This window comes from Stylophora pistillata, chromosome 6 (assembly GCF_964205215.1).
Source record: "Stylophora pistillata chromosome 6, jaStyPist1.2, whole genome shotgun sequence".
NCBI classification, from domain to species: Eukaryota; Metazoa; Cnidaria; class Anthozoa; order Scleractinia; family Pocilloporidae; genus Stylophora; species Stylophora pistillata.
In genome coordinates, this window is record NC_142524.1 from 2972846 (window position 1) to 2995530 (window position 22685).

Here is a 22685-nt window from a genome sequence, read left to right on the forward strand (position 1 = left end):
TGTGAATGCTTATACAAAATAAGATTAATAGCTTGAAATATCTGACAGCAGCTGTGGTATTATATTTTCTCCCTCAGCTGGTGTTCTACCTTGAAGCTTGTGGGTCAGGATCCATGTTTCAAAACAAGCTTAAGAACAACACAGACAGTATGTTACAGAGCGCCTTGTGCTTTTGGGTCAAAATACAATTTTTCGAGAAAATTTCAATAATAAAAATTGTAAACAAACAACTAAGAAGATTAAGAGATTTTGCTTAGGATGCAGGTTTCAATTGGAATCATAAGCTTGTTAGTAAATATACTTTGAAGTTTTTTGAAGACATAACATTTGTCAGAGAACTTATCAGAGAGCTTGCAGTCGTCTCCTCATGCATGCATGCATGAGGAAACCACTGCAAGTTCTCTGATAAGTTCTCTGACAAATGGAAACAGTTCATTAAGATTTGAGTTTCCATATCTATGTCTAGCCCAATTGATCCATGGTCACCTCCTTTTGAGTTGGCTTGGAAAAGGGAAGGGGGTGAGTGAAAATGGTATTAATGTATTACGATGAAGATAAGGAGAAAAACAGTTTAGACAGAACATAAAGTGCTAGTCAGCAACAAAATTGATCTTAAGTTGCTCAAAAAGATCTAGCGTAAAGAGAATTCAACAGGAAATGTTTTCATGATTCAACCTCCTTTGTCTCGGACAACAAATCACACGTATAGTTTTTCAAACCTCCTGCGGCAATTCATGAACTCTTATTTGTTTGTGTCACTTTTTATAAAGTGGTTACATATCTATGCTAATGAATCTTTGTTTTCTTAGTCTATGCAGCTACTTCTGCCAACCCCTATGAATGCTCGTATGCCTGCTACTATGACAAGAAGAGACAAACCTACCTTGGAGATGTGTACTCTGTCAAGTGGATGGAAAACTCTGATGCGGTACGTATGTAACACAACTAACTTCTCCTTTTATTTTCGCAGTGCTGAGGTCTAACCTACTCGTCTCTCAAAACATGTTTGTTCTGTTATGTTAATTCCGGAACAAGGATTTGTTCTGGAAAACGAATTGTTAACAGCGGAATCCCTAACTTTTGCCCCCGGCTTTTCGAAGGTTGGATAACGCTTTCCACCAGATGAATCTCCATCTGATGGACAGCGCAGGGCGCTTTGTTAACATTTGTCCGCTGGATAGTGATCAATCCGTTGTAGAGTATTATCCGCCCTTTATACAACTGGACCAACAGGAAAGTCACAAGATTAAAATCAGTTATTTTCTAATCAGTTATCAATCGATCCAAAACTTACCACAAACTTTCACGATTTATTTTCCTGCTTCAGTAACTAGTTTCTGTTTGATTCTCTATCAATTTTCAGGTTCATTTATCTAAGGGAACACTCTTACGGCAATTCCAAATTGGGAAACAGGAGACGAACACCAGTCACATGATGCAGTATGGAGACCTGGTATATTTGTTATATATTGAACTAACCAGCTTGTTGATAGTCGGAGTGGTCGAGTAGTTAACGCGGTGGTGGACTTGTTTGACTCCCGATCGGAAGATCCGAGTTTAAGTCCTGGCTGGGCTAAGTACACGGCTTCTCCAGTGTGAAATTCTAAGGCCTTTCCGCTAAAAGTGCACTTATTCTACAGGTAGCCCTGTTCAGGTTGTAAGTGATAAAGATGCATCCACTCATCTGTTCATGCCTTTTGACACTAAGATGAAGCTAAAATGATAACGCGAGTTTTTTCTTTAACAGGATTTTGATAGTGATATCCTGGACGAATTCCAAGGTGACGGTACGGGAATTGTTTCCGGAAAGTCTCCAGCGGAGTATCGTGGGGAACCAATTGTAAGAACAAATTTTATTTGGGCCGCTCTGGAAAATATCATATTGATATAATTAATACCCTTCTACTTATTCAAAGGTCTGTTAATTTGGAACAGGCTAACGAAACTCTTATAAGAAATTCCATGAAAGGCTTAATTCTTACATTTATTTGCAGACCGATGCCATTCCTGCACCAGATGTTGAGCTGAATATCCTTCACCACCGCCTGAAGGATAGCGCGAGCCTGGCTGAAAGCCAAAAAATTGCTCTTGAAATCGAAGATTTGATCGAGGTAGGGTATGACTATTTTCCTTTTAACATAATTGTCTCAAACGTTTCCTATGACCTGGCCGGCCTTATGAAATCCAAAATTGTTTCAGATTTTTTTTCGGAGAAGACTGAACTGTTTGCACGGGTGCACGGGTATCAACCTGTTCTATTTTCTTGAAATCTTTAAACGACCCGTGCCATCAGCCCCATCGTCCACTTAACTCTGTTGTAAAGAAAAATTAGTCCTATGTAGAGGCCTATTATCGGGTCGCACTGAAAGATTAGAATTGACAGAGAAGGTTTAATGTCAAAGTGTAAAACTTTTTAGTTTTGTGGGCAGAACAGCGGTGCTACTCCCAAACGCAAAAATTCTCGTGTTTCTCATCCAAATAGATCTGGCTCCGCACATTAAGAACGGTTCAACTTATGACCATATCACGTCACTTTATCTCTTGATCCAGCTCTCCCACTGCAATTAGAATGGAACGTAGACTAGCAACAGTGGACAGTTTCAACGAAATGAAATGATCTTATTCGGGTTTGATTTGCTAAATTTAAAATTGAAATCGAGAACCATCCGAGAAAAATTTTTTTGATTGTGAAAGAGCCTTCATTAAACCATGAACTTTAAATTGTCCGTTTTGTTTGTCTTTTTTAAAAAAAAAAACAGCGCAATGAAGGTGTCAGCAGAACAATGGAGTCAATTGTGCAGCGATGTACCACCTCTGAGGAGCAGAAGACTTGGGTCCTGAAGACTCGTTCGAGTACGGAAGATTTTGAATGCTATAAGCAGGCTGTCAAAACTTTCTCAAAGACCTGTTACAGCCTGGGACAGGTAATGACAACCCAACACCCCCACCCCCACCCCCCAAACTCCTCTTCTCCCCTTCTCCTGGGCAGAGGTGTTCAAATACTCTCAGAAAGTTTCCTAAACTCTATTTGAAGGCACATGACTGTCACAATGACAGCGAGTGCTAAATGACACTTATGAAACTTACCAGCTTAAAAAAAAGCAAATAGACTGGAACTTACAACTTAATACTTCTTCTCTTGAGGATTTCCCAAAAGTATTGTCATAATTCTTAAACAAGAAAAAGAGTAAATTGTGATATAAGTTCGTCATTGCCCGACATTTTTTTAATTGATAATCTAAGAAATACCTTTAATTTTTTTACGAAAAACAGAAACAGTTAATTTGAGATGCTAGAAACCCAACTGCTCCTCAAATTTATCCCGGGAAGAAGCATCCCTTGTGAGGAATTTACGGCTTTGGTTTGCTTACTGATCGACAAAGTACCATTCAAACACTGCCTCCACCTAAGAAAACACTACTAGTTGCAAATGAGAAAAAAAAAGGAATAGGAAAGAGAATCCGAGAGCTCATGCCCGCAAAAGGCCTTCTTAGCCTCCTCTTATACTCTTCATTCTGTTTTTGAATTTCTCAGATTGACCACGCCCTGCGTCACGTGTAGCTCTCTCTAACTCGCGCGAGGAACACATTCCAGCGGAAATGTGAGTCTGGTCATATGCACCTGCTTTCAATTTCTTGTTAATAGTTATAACGCTATTTTTATTTTCAATTTATCTTTAGTTTCCAACAAAGTAATAGCATTTCCAGGGTAGAAACCTGTAAAATCATGGGAGGAAAAAAAAAAAAAAATCTTCCCACCGGGGACTGAGTTGGGGGACGTTAGGGGACGTTAGGGGCAGGGGATTTCTCGTTATCATAGCCACAAACGGTAGTGGAGAGGTAACTCGGGGTCCCTTGCCTCCCCCCTTTCCTCAACAACAGTCGTAATATATTTCATTACTTTAATGGCACGTTGCAATAAATCTCTTTTTGTTAGCCTCATCCTCATTCATTGCGTGACAGTTGCTGCTGCAATAGCACCAACCAAAACAAAAACAAAACTGAGAAAGAACAGAAAAACGTTTCTGGAGTTTGAGCGCCCCACCTATGGGATCAAACTTGGGGAAAAATAAAATCAAAACAAATTGTAACGAAACGAAACGAGACGAAAGGAAGCCTTACTTCGAAAACAAAATGGAAATGCAACGTCTCCGTCTTGGAATTTAACAGCAACAATCAAATCAGTGCAAAGAGAGCCTTGGGTTCCTTCTTATTGCTTTCTTGCTTTTTTTTAATCTTAAAATACACATCATTCTGGTGACTTACTCTTAACATTTGCCGTGATTTTATCTCAACAGAATTGTATCTGCAATCAAGCGAGTGTGTGCTGGAATCAATTACTAAAGGAACACTCTGTCTACGATTTTTTAAGTGTTTGCATAGCCTGAGGCTTTTAGTTTTAATTATTGTAACATGTAATAAAGAAAACCTTCGTTTGAATGTGAAGACATTTAGGTGGCCGAAGCTAGTAACTCTTTTATCACAATGTAGTACAAATGTAAGAAATTAAAATAAAATTCATTCCTACAATTTACAAGTAAATTTCAAAGTTTTTTTTTTGTTCTTTCTTTTAAAGAAAAAATATGGATAAGGACCTTCTCTCCTCTTCTAGTGATAGTTTTTTGCTTCTTTTCAGTTTTGTTTTAGATGAACTTAACCAAATCAAATCTACAATGCATTCATTTCAGAGAACTGGCTATGGTGCTTTCGCCCTCTCAACAAACTTAGCAATTCACAAAAACTCTCGGCGACTTTTTTTTAAAGTATGGTGGCCTGTAAGTGCTTTTCGAAATGCGAAAAAAAAGTGTGGATAACGGTGTAAAAGTTGTAACTGCGGATTCAGAGTTCATAATAATAACTTTGGATCCATAGTTTTAAAAAAATTTTGTTGTAGCGTTGGATCCGTCGTTGTAACCTTTCCACCAGTATCCACAAATTATTTTCATTCAGACAAAAGTATAGAGCCGAAGCCTTTCGTGTGAAAATGACTCATCTAATCTCAAGTAGATAAAACCTAATTTCGTTACAAAACCTCATTCCGAAAAATTAAGGTTGTTGAAAGTTCTTATCCATTCTGTGCTGAGTCAGTTCTCATCTGTTTGGATTTTAAAAGATGTGCTTGGAATAGAACGTATCAGATAGTGGACCAGGAGGTGGCTTCCCTTTAGCACAACCATTGCATCCGAAAGACCAAGATGGAAAGAGCTCGTGTCCACATTCACGGTGCCCGACCCATAGCCCTGAGGATGGCGACCAAGCTGAGTCAGGCATGGAATAGTTTCATTTAAGAGTAAGACCCTCAGACCAAACCGACTTCCTTGAGTATCAGATACAATGACAACTTAACGGCCTGCTCCCAGTTGGCTTGTTAGCTCAATTGGTTGAGCGTTGCACTAGTATCGCAGAGGTCAGTGGTTCGAGTCCCGTACAGGCCTGATTTTTTTCAGGTCTGCTTTTCGCTATTGCTTAAATAGCGCTATCTACTGCGAGGATCGTGCATCATACGTTTCCTTGAGTATGTTCAACATACGCTGCATCTTTCTGTTTCTTCTTAGCGGATGCAAACTTTGAGTTGAGGTCGCAACCGTTGAATTGTTTCTCGAACGTCCATTAAATCTTCCGTAGAAGCTGTTTGGCGTAAGTCTATGAAGTACAGTTTTGACAATTTGCCGAGGTGAGGAACGATAGATTTTACTGCTTGATCCAGTGGATTGTGTGACAACACCAGTACTTTTAACGAAGGGATAAATTCGAAGCTCTCGAGCAGACTTTTCAAGTCGTATTCACCCATATTTAACATGGAAAGTGATAACCAAGTCAAGTCCGGGAAGAATTTCAAGCTGCTGGTGAAAGAAGCAAGATGACCTTGAACATTAAAAGCACTAAGTTCAAGCTCGCTCAATGACATCGCTTTGTTTAATCCACTAAACAGTGCCTCTACTTCCACAGCGTTCAAGGCGCACCCATCTCCTCCAGTCACAGAAAGGCCTTCTAAGAACGACATTTCACGAAGTGATCGACCGAGCACTGCTGCTACTGGAGTCAAGGTAATTCCACTCAAAAGTATTTCTCGAGAGAAATCCGGCGATGCTAGACAACTCACTGCGTTTTCTTCATCCGTACCATCAGGACAGGCTATTTCTTTACACTGTATCCGCAAAGCGTTAAAACATTTCATAAATCTGAAGTTTTCCAAAAAACCAATCACAATCTGCAGATCACCTGAGTTGAAGTAAAGGAGAAGACTCGCAGAGTCCAAATCGGGAAAGAAACGAAAACTTTTAGCGAGAGGAGCGAGACAACCTCTCAAGAAGAAACCACAAAAAGTGAGATTGCTCAAAGGCTGGGTTTCCTGAAAACCGCTGAACAAAGCCTCTATTTGCTCACTGTCCAAAATGCACCCATCCCTCCCAGTCAACTTCAGGGTTTCCAAGGACGACATTTCACAAAGTGACTGACCGAGGGACGCCGCTATTGATGGAGTCAGGGTAATTCCGCTCAGGGATACTTCAAATTTTCGTGAAAACTTCTTTGTCCAATCAGCAACTGGGTATTTTTTAACAGTAATATAAGAACACGCAACAGCTTCACACTGTATACTCAAAGAGGTGAAAGATTTCATAAATCGTAACCTTTCCAGAAAACCACAAACATTCTGTGGATCATCTAAGCAGAAGGAAATATAAAGATTCTCAATTTGAGAATCGATAAAGTAGTTAAGACCTCTGGTAAGAAGAGTAAGACAACCTCTAAACCTGAAACCACTGAAAGTCAGACTGTACAAATGCAGAGTTTCCTGAAAACCTCCGAACAACGTCTCAATGTCCTCAGTGTTCATGATGCACCCGTTCCCTCCAGTCAACGTGAGGAATTCTAAGGACGACATTTCACAAAGTGACCGACCAAGCGCCGCTGCTGCTTCCGAAGTCAAGGTAATTCCCTTCAAAGATATTGCTCGACAAACTAGCGGTAAACAATCCTTTATGGTTACTTCACTCCTACGGTCAAGACTAGCCACTTCTTCACACTTTACACACAAAGAGGTAAACCTTCCCATAAATCGTAAGCTCTTAAAAAAACCACAAACATTCTGTTCGTCGTCTAAGCTAAAGGCAACATCAAGAAACTCAATGTGAAAATCGGGAAAGAAGCTAAAACGTTCAGAGAGAGGAGCAAGGAAACCTCTTGCGCGGAAACCGCTGAAAGAAAGATGCTGTAAAGGTGAGGTTTCTTGGAAACCACCGAAAAGTGCCTCTATTTCTTTAGCGTTAATGATGCACCCGTGCCCTCCAGTAAACTTAAGGAATCGTAAGGACGACATTCGACCAAGTGACTGACCAAGCGCCGCCGCCGCTGCTGGAGTCAGAGTAATTCCACTCAAAGAGATTTTTGGAAACTCACCCCACGACGTAGTTAAACGACCCACTGCGTTTGCTTCATCCGCACCATCCAGACCGGCCACTGCTTCACACTGTACACTTAAAGGGTTGGGATTTTTCACAAAACCTAAGCACTCCAGAAAGCCACAAACATTCTGTACATCATCTGATTTGAAGGAAACGTTGAGAGTGACATGGCGCAAATCGGTGAAGAAACTTAAACTCTTAGCGAGTGGAGAAGGAAAACCTCTCACACGGAAACCACTAAGTTTAAAATGTTGTAGAGGCGAAGTTTCCTTTACACCAACCCACAGTGCCTCTATATCCTCAGCGTTCAAGATGCACCCATCCCCTCCAGTCAACCAGAGGGTTTTTAAGGACGACATTTCACTAAGTGACTCACCAAGGGCCGCCGCTACTGCAGGAGTCAAGGTAATTCCACTCAATGACATCTCCCGATCATCTGCTGTTAAATGCCCCACCGTAATCATTTCATCCGTTCCATTTGGACAGGCCATTACTTCACACTGGACACTCAATGAGTTAAAAAACTTCATGAAACTTAAACTCTTCAAAAAGCCACACAAATTTTGTAGATCTCCTGAGTTGAAGGCAACGTCAAGATCCACGAAGTGTAAGTTGGGAAAGGATAGAAAACTTTTAGCCAGAGGAGCCAGGCAACCTCTCACCCTAAAGCCTCTGAAAGTAAGACTTTGCAAGGGCAAAGTTTCCTGAAAGCCGCCAAACAACGCGTCAACTTCCTTACCATTCAAACCCGTTTCTTCTCTTGTTACTAGAACGAGGTCATTCAGAGACGACATATTTGAAAGGGCCCGACCGATCGCTGAGGCTACTGCTGGAGTCAGGTTGATGTCAAGCAGTGTTAAATCGCGACGGTTGTCCAGGTTCAAACGAGACATCGCGCTGACCTTTTCATTACAGACTGTAGGATTCAATGCGTTACACGAAACCCTCAATGAACGCAAACCAGCAATACAACTCGAAAGAAGTAAATCAGTGTCAAGAAATCCACATAGATCAAAGTCACTGTTACTTATGTAAATGTCAAGCTTTAGCGTTGTCGAATCGGGGATACAACAAAGGTGACCAGTGAGTGGTGCTAGGCAACTTCTAAGGTGGAAGCCACTGATTTCAAGCCACTCCGAAGGGAAAGTCTGGTTACTTCTACCGAAAAGGGAGTCTATTTCCACTTTTTCCATGAAAGTTCCATCTATTCCCCTCAGTGCAAGAAATTCTAATGATGATAATTCTGGGAGTAATTTTCCGAGCGCCGCAGCTGCTTCTGGAGTCAGGCTTACTCCATGAAGGAACAATGAATGGAGAGCGTCTAGAGAGAAACCAACGTCTGTGGTTAATTTTTCTGAACACAAATCTGAACACTTCAGTGATTTCCCCTCCACCCTCAAATTCTTTAATTTTGGAACATTTTTCATTCCGGAGAGCAAGTGGAAGACGTTATGTTCATCCACGGTCACCTCGTCTATGGTCAAATGCTGTAAATCAGGAAGGAAGCGTAAACATTTGCTGATTGCAGCAAGACAGCCAGTCACGAAGAAACATCTTAAAGAAAGCTCCACCAAAGGCAATGTTTTGTTAAGTCCACCGAACAGCGCCTCCATTTCCTTGGCCGAGAGAACGCTTCCATTAACTCCACAGAACTCTAACTTTACGAGGGAAGACAATCCAGGAAGTTGCCGGCCTAGCGCTGCTGCTGTTTTTGGAGTTAGAATTATTCCCTTTAAAATAAGCTCACGAAGAGGTAACTCTTTGCGACATTGGCCAAAAAGGGCTTCTATATTTTTGCCTTCCAAAGCGTTTCCATCCTTCGCGGTAAACACAAACTGTTGCAGGGTCGTAAGTTCAGGAAGCAAACGACCGAGCGCCGAGGCCGCCCGAGGAGTCAGGGTGATGTCATACAGGCAAAGATAACCATGTTGCAGTTTCAAACGACCCACTGTGTTTACCTCTTCAGCAGAACCTACGTTGGTCACTGCTTCACACTGTACCCTTAGTAAGTGAGAAATGTACTTCAACCTCTCCAAAAAACTGGGGAAATAATTGTCATCAATAACAAAGTCAAAATTTAATTCTGCGGTTTGTAAATGTGGAAAAAATTGAAAACTTTCAGCTAATGGAGCAAGACAGCCCTTCACGGTGAAGCCGCCAAAAGTAAGGAGTCGCAAAGGCAAAGGCTTATTAACTCCAGCAAACAGTGCCTCCACTTGCCCAGCTTCCAAAATACTTCCATCTTTTCTGGTTGATTGGAGTCGCCCTGAAGACATTCCAGAAAAGAGACCTCTGATATTTTCAGTTCCCCAAGTAAACGCGAGTTTCTCTAGGGATGGCATTTCAGGAATCAGTCGGCCGAGCACGACGGCTGCTGCTGGAGTCAGTTCTATTTCGCTCAGTACTAGGCTCTTCAATGCGCTGTGAATGAAGCCATCTTGTTTATAAACTTCCTCTTTGCATGACGCTAAGCATAAATCTGGGTAACGCTGTCGTTTGCCTTCAACAGTGAGTTCTTCCAAAGAGGGAATGAATTCAAGGCTTCTGAGTAACTGACACAAGTCCTGTCCATTCAAATTGATGTCGACAAGTCTTAAACACTGCATATTGGGAAAGAAGTGTAAAATTTTAATAAGTGGATAAAGAGAAACTGTCACGCTAAAATGACTGAGACAAAGTTGGCGCAAAGGCAATCTTTTGTTAAATCCGCCAAACAGTGTCTCCATTTCCTCATCTGACCAAACACTTCCATGTGTTCCTACAAGCCAGAGATTTTCCAAGGCCGACATTTCGGGGAGTAACCGACCTAGCGTTGCAGCGTCTGGTGGTGTAAGTACAAGTAACAGTCCCTCGAGGAGTTTTAGGGTGACACCGGTAACTAACGCCTCTACTTTTGCAGCAGAGCTGTTAGAGAAGCCCAGGTTGAGACGAGCGTTACTGCTAAATCTTGGGATTAAATTGCCAATTTTTCTCGCTGATGCGAGGGAAAGGTGAGAACCACAAGTATTGCGAATAGTTAAAGTACATTTGTTAGGACTTGGTACCGACTCCAAAATATCACAGATAGGATCGTGGAGGTACTCAAATGTAATGCTATTCAAATATTTGTACGTTGAATCAGTGGCCGTGAAGAGACTTATATGGCCAGGACAACACAGCTTAAAACTTGTCACGTTGAACTGAAACTGATCATTACAAAAATGTAGGATGGAAGTGAAATTGCAATGGCAATTCCCAGCTTCAACTTTTCTTTGGGAGAACTCCACCACTTTGCAAGTGTTAGATGTGTTAAGAGGAATTTGCGAATAAGGTTCACCTTCTTTTTGGAAGTGTACTAAGAACTCTTCCAGTGTGGAAGTCTCAGATGTTTTCAGAGGAATCTGCAAGCATTCCAGACACTTTGCCAACTCTTGCAGAATTTGGCACTTCGTCCAGTCGTTGTTTAGAGCGAGGAACACAACATCTGATTGTAAAGGCTTAGTCGAATGTTTCAACTTCATTTTTTTCAAAAGTTCAGTAAGTTGCCTGGTGACCAGGACAATTCTTCCAGTACAATCGAAAAAATGATTTAGCAGCTGAGGTTTTGATTCAACTTCTTGAAAGGATTTGCATACTAATTCACTCAAGACTGTGTGATTGTAAGTTACGCAAGATAGTGTTAAATTTCTCTCATTTGTAATATCTGCGAGTGTTTTTGATAAATCCAGTGTAGAATTTGCGATTCTAACAGATGCCAGGTGTTGAAAAACCTTCACTGCTCCAACGTCAGACAGACCGCAAATGAACTGAAATACATTCTCCAGCGATCGACAATCTTTCAATGTACGAGCTTTGTCTCTGATTTCACCGAGATCTCCCTCGGGAACACATTTGTAGGTAATATACCACGCTGCTAAGAACTCTTGGATGCTCTTGTGAATAAACGATACCATCCCTGCGGGTCGAAGACTTTCTGAGAACTCAGTAACTTGAAGTAAACCAATGAAGACGCTTTCTTCACAAAGGATGGATACGGAAAGTTGATCAAATTCGAAAACGTGATCGTCCTTTAAAAGACATTCTAGAGCCACCTTTCCGATTTCAACCAAAATGTCCTTGTACTTGTCTAACTTGTGAAAGCGAGCGGGGAAACCCTTTCTTTGACTGTGATCCAAAACGTACTGCACGATTCCATAATACAACTTCGTTTTGGTTTCTGGAAAGCTATTCGACTTTCCTTTTTTCCACAACGTGCAAAAAAAAAGAAGTAGTAGTGGGACTCGCGCTAGGCCAAACAGCTCTTCATCACATAGGTGCTGAACTAGCTCCCGTGCTTCTGTTTCGCCGCCAAGCATTTTGCACATAAAGGTCATTCTCTCTTCAAAACTAAAACCGGTGATCTCAGCGTGAACGACTTTGAACTCACCGAGTAGATCGTCAGCTTTGGAAGTTCGGGTTGTTATCAACACACAACAGTTTCTCAGTTTCTTGCCTCTGAATATTTCGTAAATTTCAGAGTTCATTCCACAGCGATATTCGTCGTAGCCATCAAACACAAGCAAGACTTTTTCTTGATTGTTGGTGATATAATCTAGAAGCTGTTCTGCCATCGCTGTGTCTTCCTCTGGAAAAATATTACAGTGACAAATGACATCCCGAAGACCTGAGTATTTGGATACCTCTTTCAGATTAATGACGAGAACGAGCTCAAATCTCTTCAGTGCGTTTGTTCCATTTACACTCACTTTGATGACCTCTTCCTTTGGCGGTTCGGCTTTAAAATCTTCAGACACACTTTCTTCAGCTTCACAACTGGTCCCCGCATCTTGACATTGTTTGTCAATCGTTCTTTCGTCCACAAGTTCAGCCCAGTCCAAACCCATTTTCTTCACAAACGTTGTCTTTCCTATACCTGTCTCCCCTTGCACAAGTATCCTATTGGATACATATCCTTTCTCGTTTTCATCGAATACTTCAGTGTAGTGATTCAGTTCAGGCTTTGATAACCCTTCTGGTGTTTGCTCCTGTTTCACCCACGTCAGTCGAGTATAAATCTGCTGCATGTCCACGGGACATTTTCTAGACCAGACGGAGGTGGGTACCGTGGCGGTTCTCCTGTAATGTTCTGCGAGTTTACTGCGACAGGTTTCCACATCAAAACGTCCCACAGAACGGCACTCTGGTAACAAAAACAAAAGACAATCCGGGTTATCACATTTGCATTAACCAGACGTTTGGACCCGGCAGTGATTCACTTTCAGATACGCAAACACCTTTTCAATTTAATTTATTTAAGTAAAATCGCTCTGAAAAACTGTAATTTCATTTTCATCTATTCCGGAGCAGTGTTAATTTGAAAACATATGTGTGTCAAAATTCCGTTTCCAAATAAAATTGAAATAAAAAGTTCGACCAGGTCATGGTAGTTATCAATAATGAAGAATAGAAGCTTGTTCTTACAAGCAACTTTAACTAACCCACGACATTCGGCTTCATTCTTTGATCTCCCACAACCAGTTCCAGTTCTTTGACTTTGTCACAAAGACCTCCCTGCCGTTGTTCCACTTTCATAAGTTCTTCTCCCAGTTGTTCCACTTTCTCATCTGTCTCGGCCAGACCTTCCTGCAGTTGTTCCACTTTCACATCTGTCTTGGCCAGACCTCCCTGCAGTTGTTCCACTTTCATAAGTTCTTCTCCCAGTTGTTCCACTTTCACATCTGTCTTGGCCAGACCTTCCTGCAGTTGTTCCACTTTCATAAGTCCTTCTCCCAGTTGTTCCACTTTCCCATCTGTCTCTGCTAGACCTTCCTGCAGTTGTTCCACTTTCTCATCTGTCTCGGCCAGACCTCCCTGCAGTTGTTTCACTTTGACATCTGACTCTGCGAGCCGTGTTTCTGCTTGTTGTAAGCGCATACGAATTTCCTCCTCAAAGGCTTTCTCAGCAGCATAAAGTTTTTCTAGAATTTCTTTGCCCTCTTTGATTTGCTGTTCTATCCATTTCTTCATTTCTCCTATCTGTTCCTCGTGTTCTCGCAAGTTAACTTGCGTTGCAGCGTGTTCAACACGGAGATGGGAAATGCTATCTTGCACTTCGAGTTGTTCTGTTCTCTGCTGATCCACTAATTCTTGTAAGGCTGATAGTTCTGCCTGAGTTTTCACGAAGTTTGCCCTGAGATCTTTAACGTCCTGCTGAACCAGAGAGAGAAGCTGTTGATCGACAGCATGACCCATAGACAGCTGGCAACCTACAAACAACAAAAAACAAAAAAGAAGTTTGATACCAGTGGTTCTGTGGAATGTCATGAAACGCTACCCCTTCTTCTTTAAAGGGGACATTGCATACCAACCCAAAGAACTGCTACGATGAGGGGTACTTCGATAAAGAACGATAAATAGGTTGTCAAAACTACTCCAAACTTAAAGTATAGGCATGGGACGCAAAATGGTCCTTTCACATCAAGCTCCAATTTGATAGCCAGACAACTAAAATAAATACAATCAGTTGTTGAAGTTAAAATGCATGTTTAAGTATGTTCCCACTTGACAGCAACAAATGTCTCTATACCTTTGGTTTGCCAATCTGAAAATTCATCTAAAACGGTCTTCTCCTTTCCACCAGTCAATCCCAGACTTCTCACCAATGTCTCCAGCTTGACGAAACAATCTTTAAAAAAAGCTTCAGTCCAGTCACTGAAATTGCAATGGCCCCATTTGTTCCTGACATTGTTCCTGACATCATCTGCCGAGGACTGAATGAGAATAAATGGATTTGGAGGGGAAAAGATGGGTGTAGGATTACTAAACCCTAACAGGCGAAGTATGGCACTTATGTCCAGTGACTCATCAAAGGCTGAAAACTGTGCAAGATACTCTGGCAAATACAGCTTGGCCAGGTCAACTGGATCATTTACCCTATGATTGTATAGGGATTTGCCATGTAAATGAATATTTTTATTAATATTCTGAAACTTCAGTGTTCTAAGGTTGGGATGAGCTTTGACCTGATGGTAAGTCAGAGTTGTTAGGGTACAGGGTGGGGCCAGGCGGCTGCAGTAGGTGTCCAGGTTTGTGTAATGAGTGTCCATTCCTTGTTTAATGTAATCTCGTAAGACTGGAGCTGCCACTTTGTTCATAACAATTCCAACCACGAGCCATCTCCTTTCTTCAATTGTCATCACCATCTTCAGTTTGAACCCTTGGGTTATCAGTATGCAGAATTCATATGTATGGCACAAATTTGACAGAGGGTCTGCAAAAAAATAAATACTGAACATCAATTATTACGTGGGTCAGAGTATGTAGCTTCTTGAAATTGCTAATTTTAAGAACATCTGCAGTACACATTTTGCAGGACATGAAGCATTAATATGCTCCAAAGCAAGACTTACCATATCAAAACAATCATTTTTAACAAAACTGAAGCCAGAAAGCAGTCATCATTTGGCTGGCTGATTTCAAACAACTGTATATCTGTGGTCAGAAACAACTCAAATTAATATTTTGAGGCATAAATCAGAGAACCAATACCTGGATTAATGTATGCACCAAACGCAGCTATCAACAATGCCTTCAATGGTTGTTATATGCCAATACATGTTTAGTTCCATGATTATAACCTTTCTTTCAATTTTAAGATTCAATACTTGCCCCATCCCCCCAAACTGGCAAAAACCACTTAGACATTTTAACTTTTCCTACCCCTCCCTCCCGGGAAAACTTGTGATCAAATGCCCCACCCGATTTTTTTGTTAGAGGCAAAATCTGTGAAAATCTGTGACTGTGACTTTCCACACATAACCCAAGCTTAAAACCTAGACATAGAAGACCTTTTCTGTTCTGAGCCATCCGCTAAAGGAAGTGAACTATTTACCATTTAACACCTTCCAGGGCTCAACACTAACTTTTAAACTTACTAGCCAAGTGGCTAGTGACAACTTAGATGTTACTAGCCAAATTTTTTTTTACTAGCCAAGCTTTCATGTTTGCTAGGTCCAATAACAGCAGAATTACTAGCAAGAATTGAAAGCACAATGCAAATAACACCCTTTCATACACAATATTGGTACCAGTAATTACACTTTACCTAAACCACTTCAAAAGGCAAATCAACTATTTTGTGAAATTCAACACGGTTTTAAAGATGTTTTGTTACCAGAGAGAAATCTGTTAGGCTACAATAAAGGTTCAGAGATTCGATTGTCCAGATGCCACCTTTAAACCAGTTCCAATAGAATAACAACAACAGTATTAAATATGAGATGTCACATGATTAATCTAGTTGATACTGATATTCCATTGTCCATATGGCAAGAAATTAGTGATGAAATTTGTCCATGAAAGTTGGCCGCTTGGCCCTCTCGCCAGAGTCAAGCCATCTTGTAAAAGCTAAAGAAAAGTGATACTCTGATGGGTTTGGTCCATTAAGAGAGAATCTCATAAGGACTTCAACAGTCCCAACATCAAGGGTTGACCTGAAGTCACACAACTCTCTTCAGACTGGAGTTGCCTCTTTCACAACAAGCAATTTGGATGGGTATAACAAGGCAGACCTTAATGACCAGCAATAAGTTGGGGTACTGGCCTCGCATCTGAAACTTGCTCTTCCAGAAGTTGTTGTTGTTGTTGTAGTAAAGCTCTCCTCTCGCTCTCTGCAAATGAACTTTGAGCTCCATCCATTCATCAAGGCAGGACCGCAAGTTGAAGTGGTCTTGGTTTAGCAGGGCTTCAAAGTGCTCTGACAGAACCTGAATAGCATCCTCGCCATAAATAAGCATCTGTTGTCGGTTGTTTATTGGCCACGCGTGGCAGTCTGTTAAAGTTGCTGCTTCACGAAGAATAGGATCATGGCCCAAACCATGAAATCTATCTCCTAGAAAAGTGCTGGCTCGTGTTTTGTTCAAGTAATTTCGTAACAAAACGAAAATGCTTTCTTGTCGGTCAAATATTTCTTTCAACATAATAACATGTTCAGCCACCCGTTTACGTACTACAGAACTAAAAGTAATCGGACATAAATTTGCATACGTGCCCCGTAACATGATACGCCGAGAATGAAATTCCGGGAAAAGTAGTTGAGTTTGTCTTCCTTGAGAAGAGAAAGATTATTTCGGTCAATTTCAGTTAATTTGTTTACTAGCCAAACTGGCTAGTGGAAATCGATAACCAGTAGCCAAAACTGAATTTCTACTAGTCTGTGGCTAGTGGGCTACAGATAGTGTCGAGTTCTCCCTTCATATTCAGGGGTTTCAATAGTAGCCGGGTGGCGGGTAGATCTACCCGCTTGTACGGGCCAATTACCCGCTTGGAGCCTTCACACGAACGTCAAGTAAGGCCAGAAAATTTCATCTCAGCTTCGAATTCTTGCCAAAAAGTTTCGCAAAATAGGTTTTATTTTATAGGCAAACAAAAGGAAATGAAAAATGAAAGACATTCTGGCATCTTCCAAGCCTTCTGGCCCGTGAAAGTCGAAGCAGAGTCTGCAAAACATGTAATAGACACCGCTTCGGAACCTACGTCAAAAAAAATGAGCAAGCACTCAGCTGAAATCGACGGGAACTGGGACAGAGTGTGAATACAAATGGCGGCCAAAAGGCAATCGTTGTTTGCACATTTCACGCCAGTGTCAAAACAAAAGAGGTAAAAAAGGCTCGGCTCTTGAAAGTCTTGAAAATCAAGTCGTAAATTAAGTGGCTTCAGACTGATATAAGTGATATAAGACAGTTATGCTGATGATACACAACTTTTTACTCGTGGCCGAGATCCTGTCACGATTCAACATTCAATGCAGACTGATCTTCAATCTGCCTCTGAGTGGTTTCAGTCTAATGGCATGAGTCTTAACGTCGACAAATGTCTCTCGATGTGGGTTGGATCCAATAGGGAAGATCTTCCATTACAACTTGATAGCAGGAACCTGCAGTTATGTTCCTCCATGAAACTCCTGGGTCTAACGATTTGATAATGTACTTAATTTTCATGAGCATGTATTGGAATTAGTTTGTAAAGTCAGTAATCAACTCCAAGTGCTTAAACGACATAAACGTCTAATACCAACTGGTGCTAAGAAACGTCTCTATGCAGCATTTATTTTATCACATCTTAATTATTGTTCTATCATCTGGAATCATTGCGGCAAAAAGAATTCTGATAAACTGGAAAAAATTAATGAGAGATGTCTCCGTTTTGTCTTTAATGACTTTCACAACACTTATGATAGATTATTGGATTACATTAATCAGCCCTGTTTACAAGACCGCAGAATACATGATATGTTGACTCTTACTTATCAAGCCCTTAATGGTAACACCCCTGCATATATTAAGAATCTACTCAATGAAAGAGATATTTCTTAAAACCTACGTGGCCAACGTCTTTTCAATGTCCCCAGGGTTAATACTACAAACTATGGCTTACATTCTTTCCGTTATCAGCCTGTAAACTCTTAGTCTCCCTCGCAGCCGTCTTTTTTTTTTGGATGTCACGCAACGCTCCCCCAAAAGAACGGCTGCTGACAACCGAACTGCATTCATTTCTCATTGTCCTTGCGGTTTGGTCGCGGTCTATTGAACAGACCAATCACATACCAGAAAATCTGAATGACGTAAGGTTTCACGCGAAAATGTGAATGTGGCAGATGATCTAGCTATCATGTCGGGAGAAACACTGAAGAAATTTGTCGATGAGAGCTCGAAATGTTTCACATGTTCATCGTTGTGCCCTGGTAAAGATAGAGTATATATTTTTGGGAAAACTTCTCACAATTTGGTTGAAATTATAGAATCTACGCTTAACATAGACGTCAACTGCTACGCCACCGACACGAACGCTAGATTGTTTGAGCGGTTGTTAAAGTTTCAGCAAGCAACTGAGAAAGTAGAAGAAGCTAAAAACTGAACTGAAACTCTTTATTCGCACTATTTCAAGAGGTTACCACAGATTATAAAAGTCAGAATATATAAGAAACAGTAAATTACATCAATAATCAAAAGGAAATACAAGACGCCTTTCAATCTAGGCCAAGGGCTAAACGCTTGCTTCGACCTACAGATGGAGATCAGGAGGAAAAAAGCGCGTGCTTGCCCTCAACAAACCGGGCGAAGCTTCGAGAACACTGCAATTTAGGTCAGCCAACGTCTCCTACACTACTTGTACTTTTTCATTTGCCAGTCCGCTGCTAGCTGGAGCGAACCCGATTGGTTATGTTCGCGGCTTCTTATCACCGGTACAGGAAATCGGCCCGAATTATCGAGTGTTTCCGCACGTTGGTACAACGCAACAACAATAACAATAATATGACCACTTTCATCAGTAACATGGTCAAACACGAGCGGGAGTGCTTGATATATTAACGATTTCCCGGATCCTGTAGGCAACTTAACAAAAACATCTTCTTCGACTAAAACTTTTTTAATTGCAAGCTTCTGGTGAGCATTAAGCTCGAAAATTTTGAACTTTGACGACGCTTTGCGAAAAGCTCCTTCAAGCACCGCCATTTGTCTTGTGTTTTCCACATGAGGATCGCGATAGAAAACGATATCTGATTGGACGAGTCTCAAAAGGTGAGTCTGGCGCGAAAAGGTTCCTGAAAATGGAACCCGAGCTGTGATTGGCCAATTCGGACAAAGGAATGTAGTTTGGTTGTCAGCAGCCGTTCTTTTGGGGGAGCGTTGCGTGACATCCACAAAAAAACGGTTGCGAGGGAGACTAGTAAACTCTGGAACTCGTTACCAAACTCACTTAGAACCGCTCCTACGACGAAAGCATTTAAACTAGCGACTAATTATAAAATATAACCATGTTTCTCTATGAAATAGATTAATTTTTTTTTTTGATTTAAGGATTAACCCTGAGCTAAAACTACATTAAACTTAGACAATTTTAAAGATACCAGTTGTGAAAGTGTTAAGTGTTAAAAGTAGCACCTCAATAGAAACAGTTGACCGTGACTACTTTATTGTCACATAATTCTCTTCAAATTTGTTTAAATTAGTTGACTTGGGAGCAAAAACATGAAACAACAAAGCAACAAAAAAAGACTTGAATGCATCTGTGCGAGTCTAAAACTTCAAACTTTTCCGGGGGAGCATGCCTCCGGACCCCCCTAAAAGGCTTTCGGGCCTTCACTAAATGTACCCCCCTGTTACTCTTAAGTACCTGCTTGTGCAAAAACTTATTGATATTTAAACAATAGAGTGTTTCTGTCTAGGAACTATCAACTCATAGTTGCCCAGCGGATATTTGATGTTCTTAAAACAAATATTTGCCCGAGAGGCAAAGCGTTGAGGGCAAATAAGTTAGTTTTAAGAACATCAAATTTCCAAGGGACAACTATCAGACCGATAGTTCCGAGACATAAACACTCTATTGTCTTTATTGTTCACCACTAAATTTTCTTCCGCGCGCCAGTTTAAAAACAATCAAAACCCAATGAATGCAGATCAATGAAATATTCATTCATGCATACAGCCTGTCAAAAATGTCAATAATTTGCAACCGTATATTACCTGTTAGAGTTGAGAAGTCACTGTTTTTCCAATCTACCTAACTTCACGGCCATCAAACCATTCAAAATTTTTCACGGATGAGTACTATCCATCCAGGTATTTTCTGCGGACAGGCACTATCCATCAAGGTATTTTCCACAAACGGGCACTATCCGTCCGGGTATTTTCTGCGGATGGGCACTATCCATCCGGGTATTTTCCGCATACTGGCACTATGAGCTGATAGTGTCTCTCCACAGATGAACACTACCATGTCACATGATCAATTTAAACCAATAAGAATCGGAGAAAATTTAGTGGTGAACTATAATTAAAGATAGGACACTTGTACTTAGCAGGAAAGACTTGACAATCCCAGTTCAAATTCCCTACCCCCCAGCCAGGCAAGGTTCAAATTTCTTACCCTTTAGATCAGTTGTCAGGTATTGTAAACAATTTAAGGTAGCAAAGGGACTTCAGTTGGACTCAGTGACATTTAATACCTGATCCTACCATTCAAATTTATCCATGCGCATATGTATGTAAATAAGCATTAAAGGATACAAGATATTTTCAGTGACAAAGTTTTTCAAAAATTACATTATCTTTAGTATTTTAGTTCTATCTATAGAAATTTGCTACTTTAGTAAATAAATACAATAATTCTGGCAAGAGTTTGTGAAAAAATAAAATTTGCATCAAAGTTAACAAATTGTCTAAGAAAACTTTGGATGTGCTTTTCTCTGCTTTGATTTTCAAACCAATTGTGGTCAAACATTTTCAAATTTGAGGCTCGCAAAATTGAACTAATTCCCTTGAAAATTGGCACAGAATAAGATCAATAGCAGAAGAGAAAAATTACCATGAAGCTGATTTTGTGGCAAGATTTGCAAAATGTTTTTGAGATATGATGAAGAGTGCAAAGGTCAGCAATATAACCAATGCTTACTTGAACATGAAATGCTTACAACTTTTGAAAGATGTCAGTCACCAATCAGAAGCATAGTTTCTTAGTTCAATGTGAGCGGATTGTCTCCTTAAACACCAATTGCCAGAACAACAAAATGCCAGAGCATATAACTAGATTAAAGATATATTAGCAGTTTTTTCTTTCTCCTCAATTACCATCTCTGCATTTCAGAAATAAAAATAAATTCAAGTAAAATATCAAATTCTGTAGTTTATAGTTTTAAAATGATATACAGTTTTAACTCAAAGCACTCACTTAAATAGCAATTTTCTGAGACCTACTCATGAATGTATCTTGTAACCTTAAAGTGCACCTAAACCCAAAAATTTTTTTCGCTTAACAAAATAAGCATATTTTTTGAAGTATTTCTGTGCAAAAATTCTTTTATTTGCTCAAATCTTCAATTTTCTCTGCCCAGTCAAAATACAGAAAATCGGCCGCCATCTTGCCCCACGACTGAGTTTAAAGAGGAATGGCTCTAGCGGGTAATGTGACGTCAAATCAAGAACACGAAAGTCCACATTTCACACATTTTCACATGTTTGGGAAGGTTGTAGTCGATGTTGTCCGAAAATATGCCAACTAAGTGTGTTGTAGAAGGATGTAGCAACGCGCGAAATTTGCAAGAGGGTATCGCGCTTCGTACATTCCTCATGCAACACACCTAGTCGGCATATTTCGGACAGTATCGACGACAACCTTCCCAAACAAGTGAAAATGTGTGAAATGCAGACTTTCGTGTTCTCGATTTGACGTCACATTACCCGCTAGAGCCATTCCTCTTTAAACTCGGTCGTGGGGCAAGATGGCGGCCGATTTTCCGTATTTTGACTGGGCACAGGAAATTAAAGATTTGAGCAAATTAAGAAATTTTTGCAGAGAAATACTCCAAAAAATAAGCTTACTTCGTTAAGCGAAAAAAAATTTTTGGGTATAGGTGCACTTTAAGTTAAAATAGGTAAAGTGGCTATCAGTAATTATTTGGCAGTTTTTTGTTTTCCAATTTGCAAGCTGTCTCTGCCACGGAAAACAATCAATTTCATCAAGTTGATCAGGATTCCTAAAAATTCAGAAAATCAGGCAACCATGCCTCCGAATAAGACGAAATATGAAAGAAAGAGTTCACATTTGATGTTTGTATTCCCATTGTAGATTATCTACAATGGGAATTAATACAAACATACAAGCTGAAGAGATCAGTTGGAGGTTCAGCTGTACCACGCTAAAGATTGATTAGTGTGTGTACTCAGCAACACCTTTTACAATACAGTGAGCGCAGTTTGTTTGGCAAAGTTTGTTAAGTTCTTTTAACGAACAAAATTCAATTTTGTAAAGAATGTCTGCATTCGAAATTTGACCGAATATTTGCGCGATTTTGTTCGATAGAGATCGGATTTGCCGGAAATCAGGGCTAGCATTATTTAAATAGGTTGAGCACTAGACTTCTTATTTCGTACACCAACAACTATTTCGCTGAAGATCAAAAGGCTTTTGCGGAAAATTCAATACAGACAATGCGTACCTTCAAAACAGATAACAGAAGGCTGAAGAGTTATTCCGTGTAGCTATGTTCGTTTTCTTCATCTGATCGGTACTCACAGAACACTGATGAAGGCTTAGATCTAGAGAAAAATCTTGTAGATGCAGATCCTGTACATCAACAAGCCAGGCAGCTTCAGAAATTAAGAAAAATATTGAGTTTAAGCATAGTTAACTATGGTTTAAGTGAATATTTCCTCCCACCCTGACACCAACTTTTGTATCAGTCAGCATAAAATTATCTTTAATCCCGTTCCAGTCTAGAGCGGTTTACATTGAGGGCCTGGTTTCCCCACCCGTTCCTGTCACG

General features: G+C 40.5%; 1 protein-coding gene and 1 pseudogene across 4 annotated transcripts; one reads left to right on the plus strand and one right to left on the minus strand.

Moving 5' to 3' along the window:
• The first annotated feature begins 458 nt into the window (after window positions 1-458).
• On the plus strand, window positions 459-4343 carry LOC148727733 (legumain-like; annotated as a pseudogene).
• LOC111327268 (uncharacterized) lies at window positions 3888-22591 on the minus strand. 4 transcript variants are annotated; one of them, XM_088762613.1, is made up of 6 exons: window positions 22359-22591; window positions 19888-20133; window positions 14773-14854; window positions 13950-14633; window positions 12862-13629; window positions 3888-12563 (listed from the first exon to the last, which is right to left on the minus strand). In XM_088762613.1, exons 4-6 carry the CDS (start codon window positions 14563-14565, stop codon window positions 5551-5553), a joined length of 8397 nt encoding a protein of 2798 aa, XP_088618739.1. In that variant the 5' UTR covers window positions 14566-14633; window positions 14773-14854; window positions 19888-20133; window positions 22359-22591; the 3' UTR covers window positions 3888-5550. The 4 variants fall into 4 exon arrangements, with proteins under 4 accessions (XP_088618739.1, XP_022787144.2, XP_088618738.1 ...); XM_022931409.2 differs by lacking the exon at window positions 19888-20133; XM_088762612.1 differs by lacking the exon at window positions 22359-22591 and having other exon boundaries at window positions 19888-21188.
• Window positions 22592-22685: the final 94 nt, after the last annotated feature.

What these genes read in the sequence shown, in the direction of transcription:
- LOC111327268 (XM_088762614.1), bottom strand. Translation starts at nt 14,565, where the DNA reads ATGGTGATGACAATTGAAGAAAGGAGATGGCTCGTGGTTGGAATTGTT. An exon ending in TTCAGATTGGCAAACCAAAG is followed by an intron (nt 13,630 to 13,949) that starts GTATAGAGACAT and finishes TGTTGTTTGTAG; the next exon opens with GTTGCCAGCTGTCTATGGGT. An exon ending in AATGAAGCCGAATGTCGTGG is followed by an intron (nt 12,564 to 12,861) that starts GTTAGTTAAAGT and finishes TTTTGTTACCAG; the next exon opens with AGTGCCGTTCTGTGGGACGT.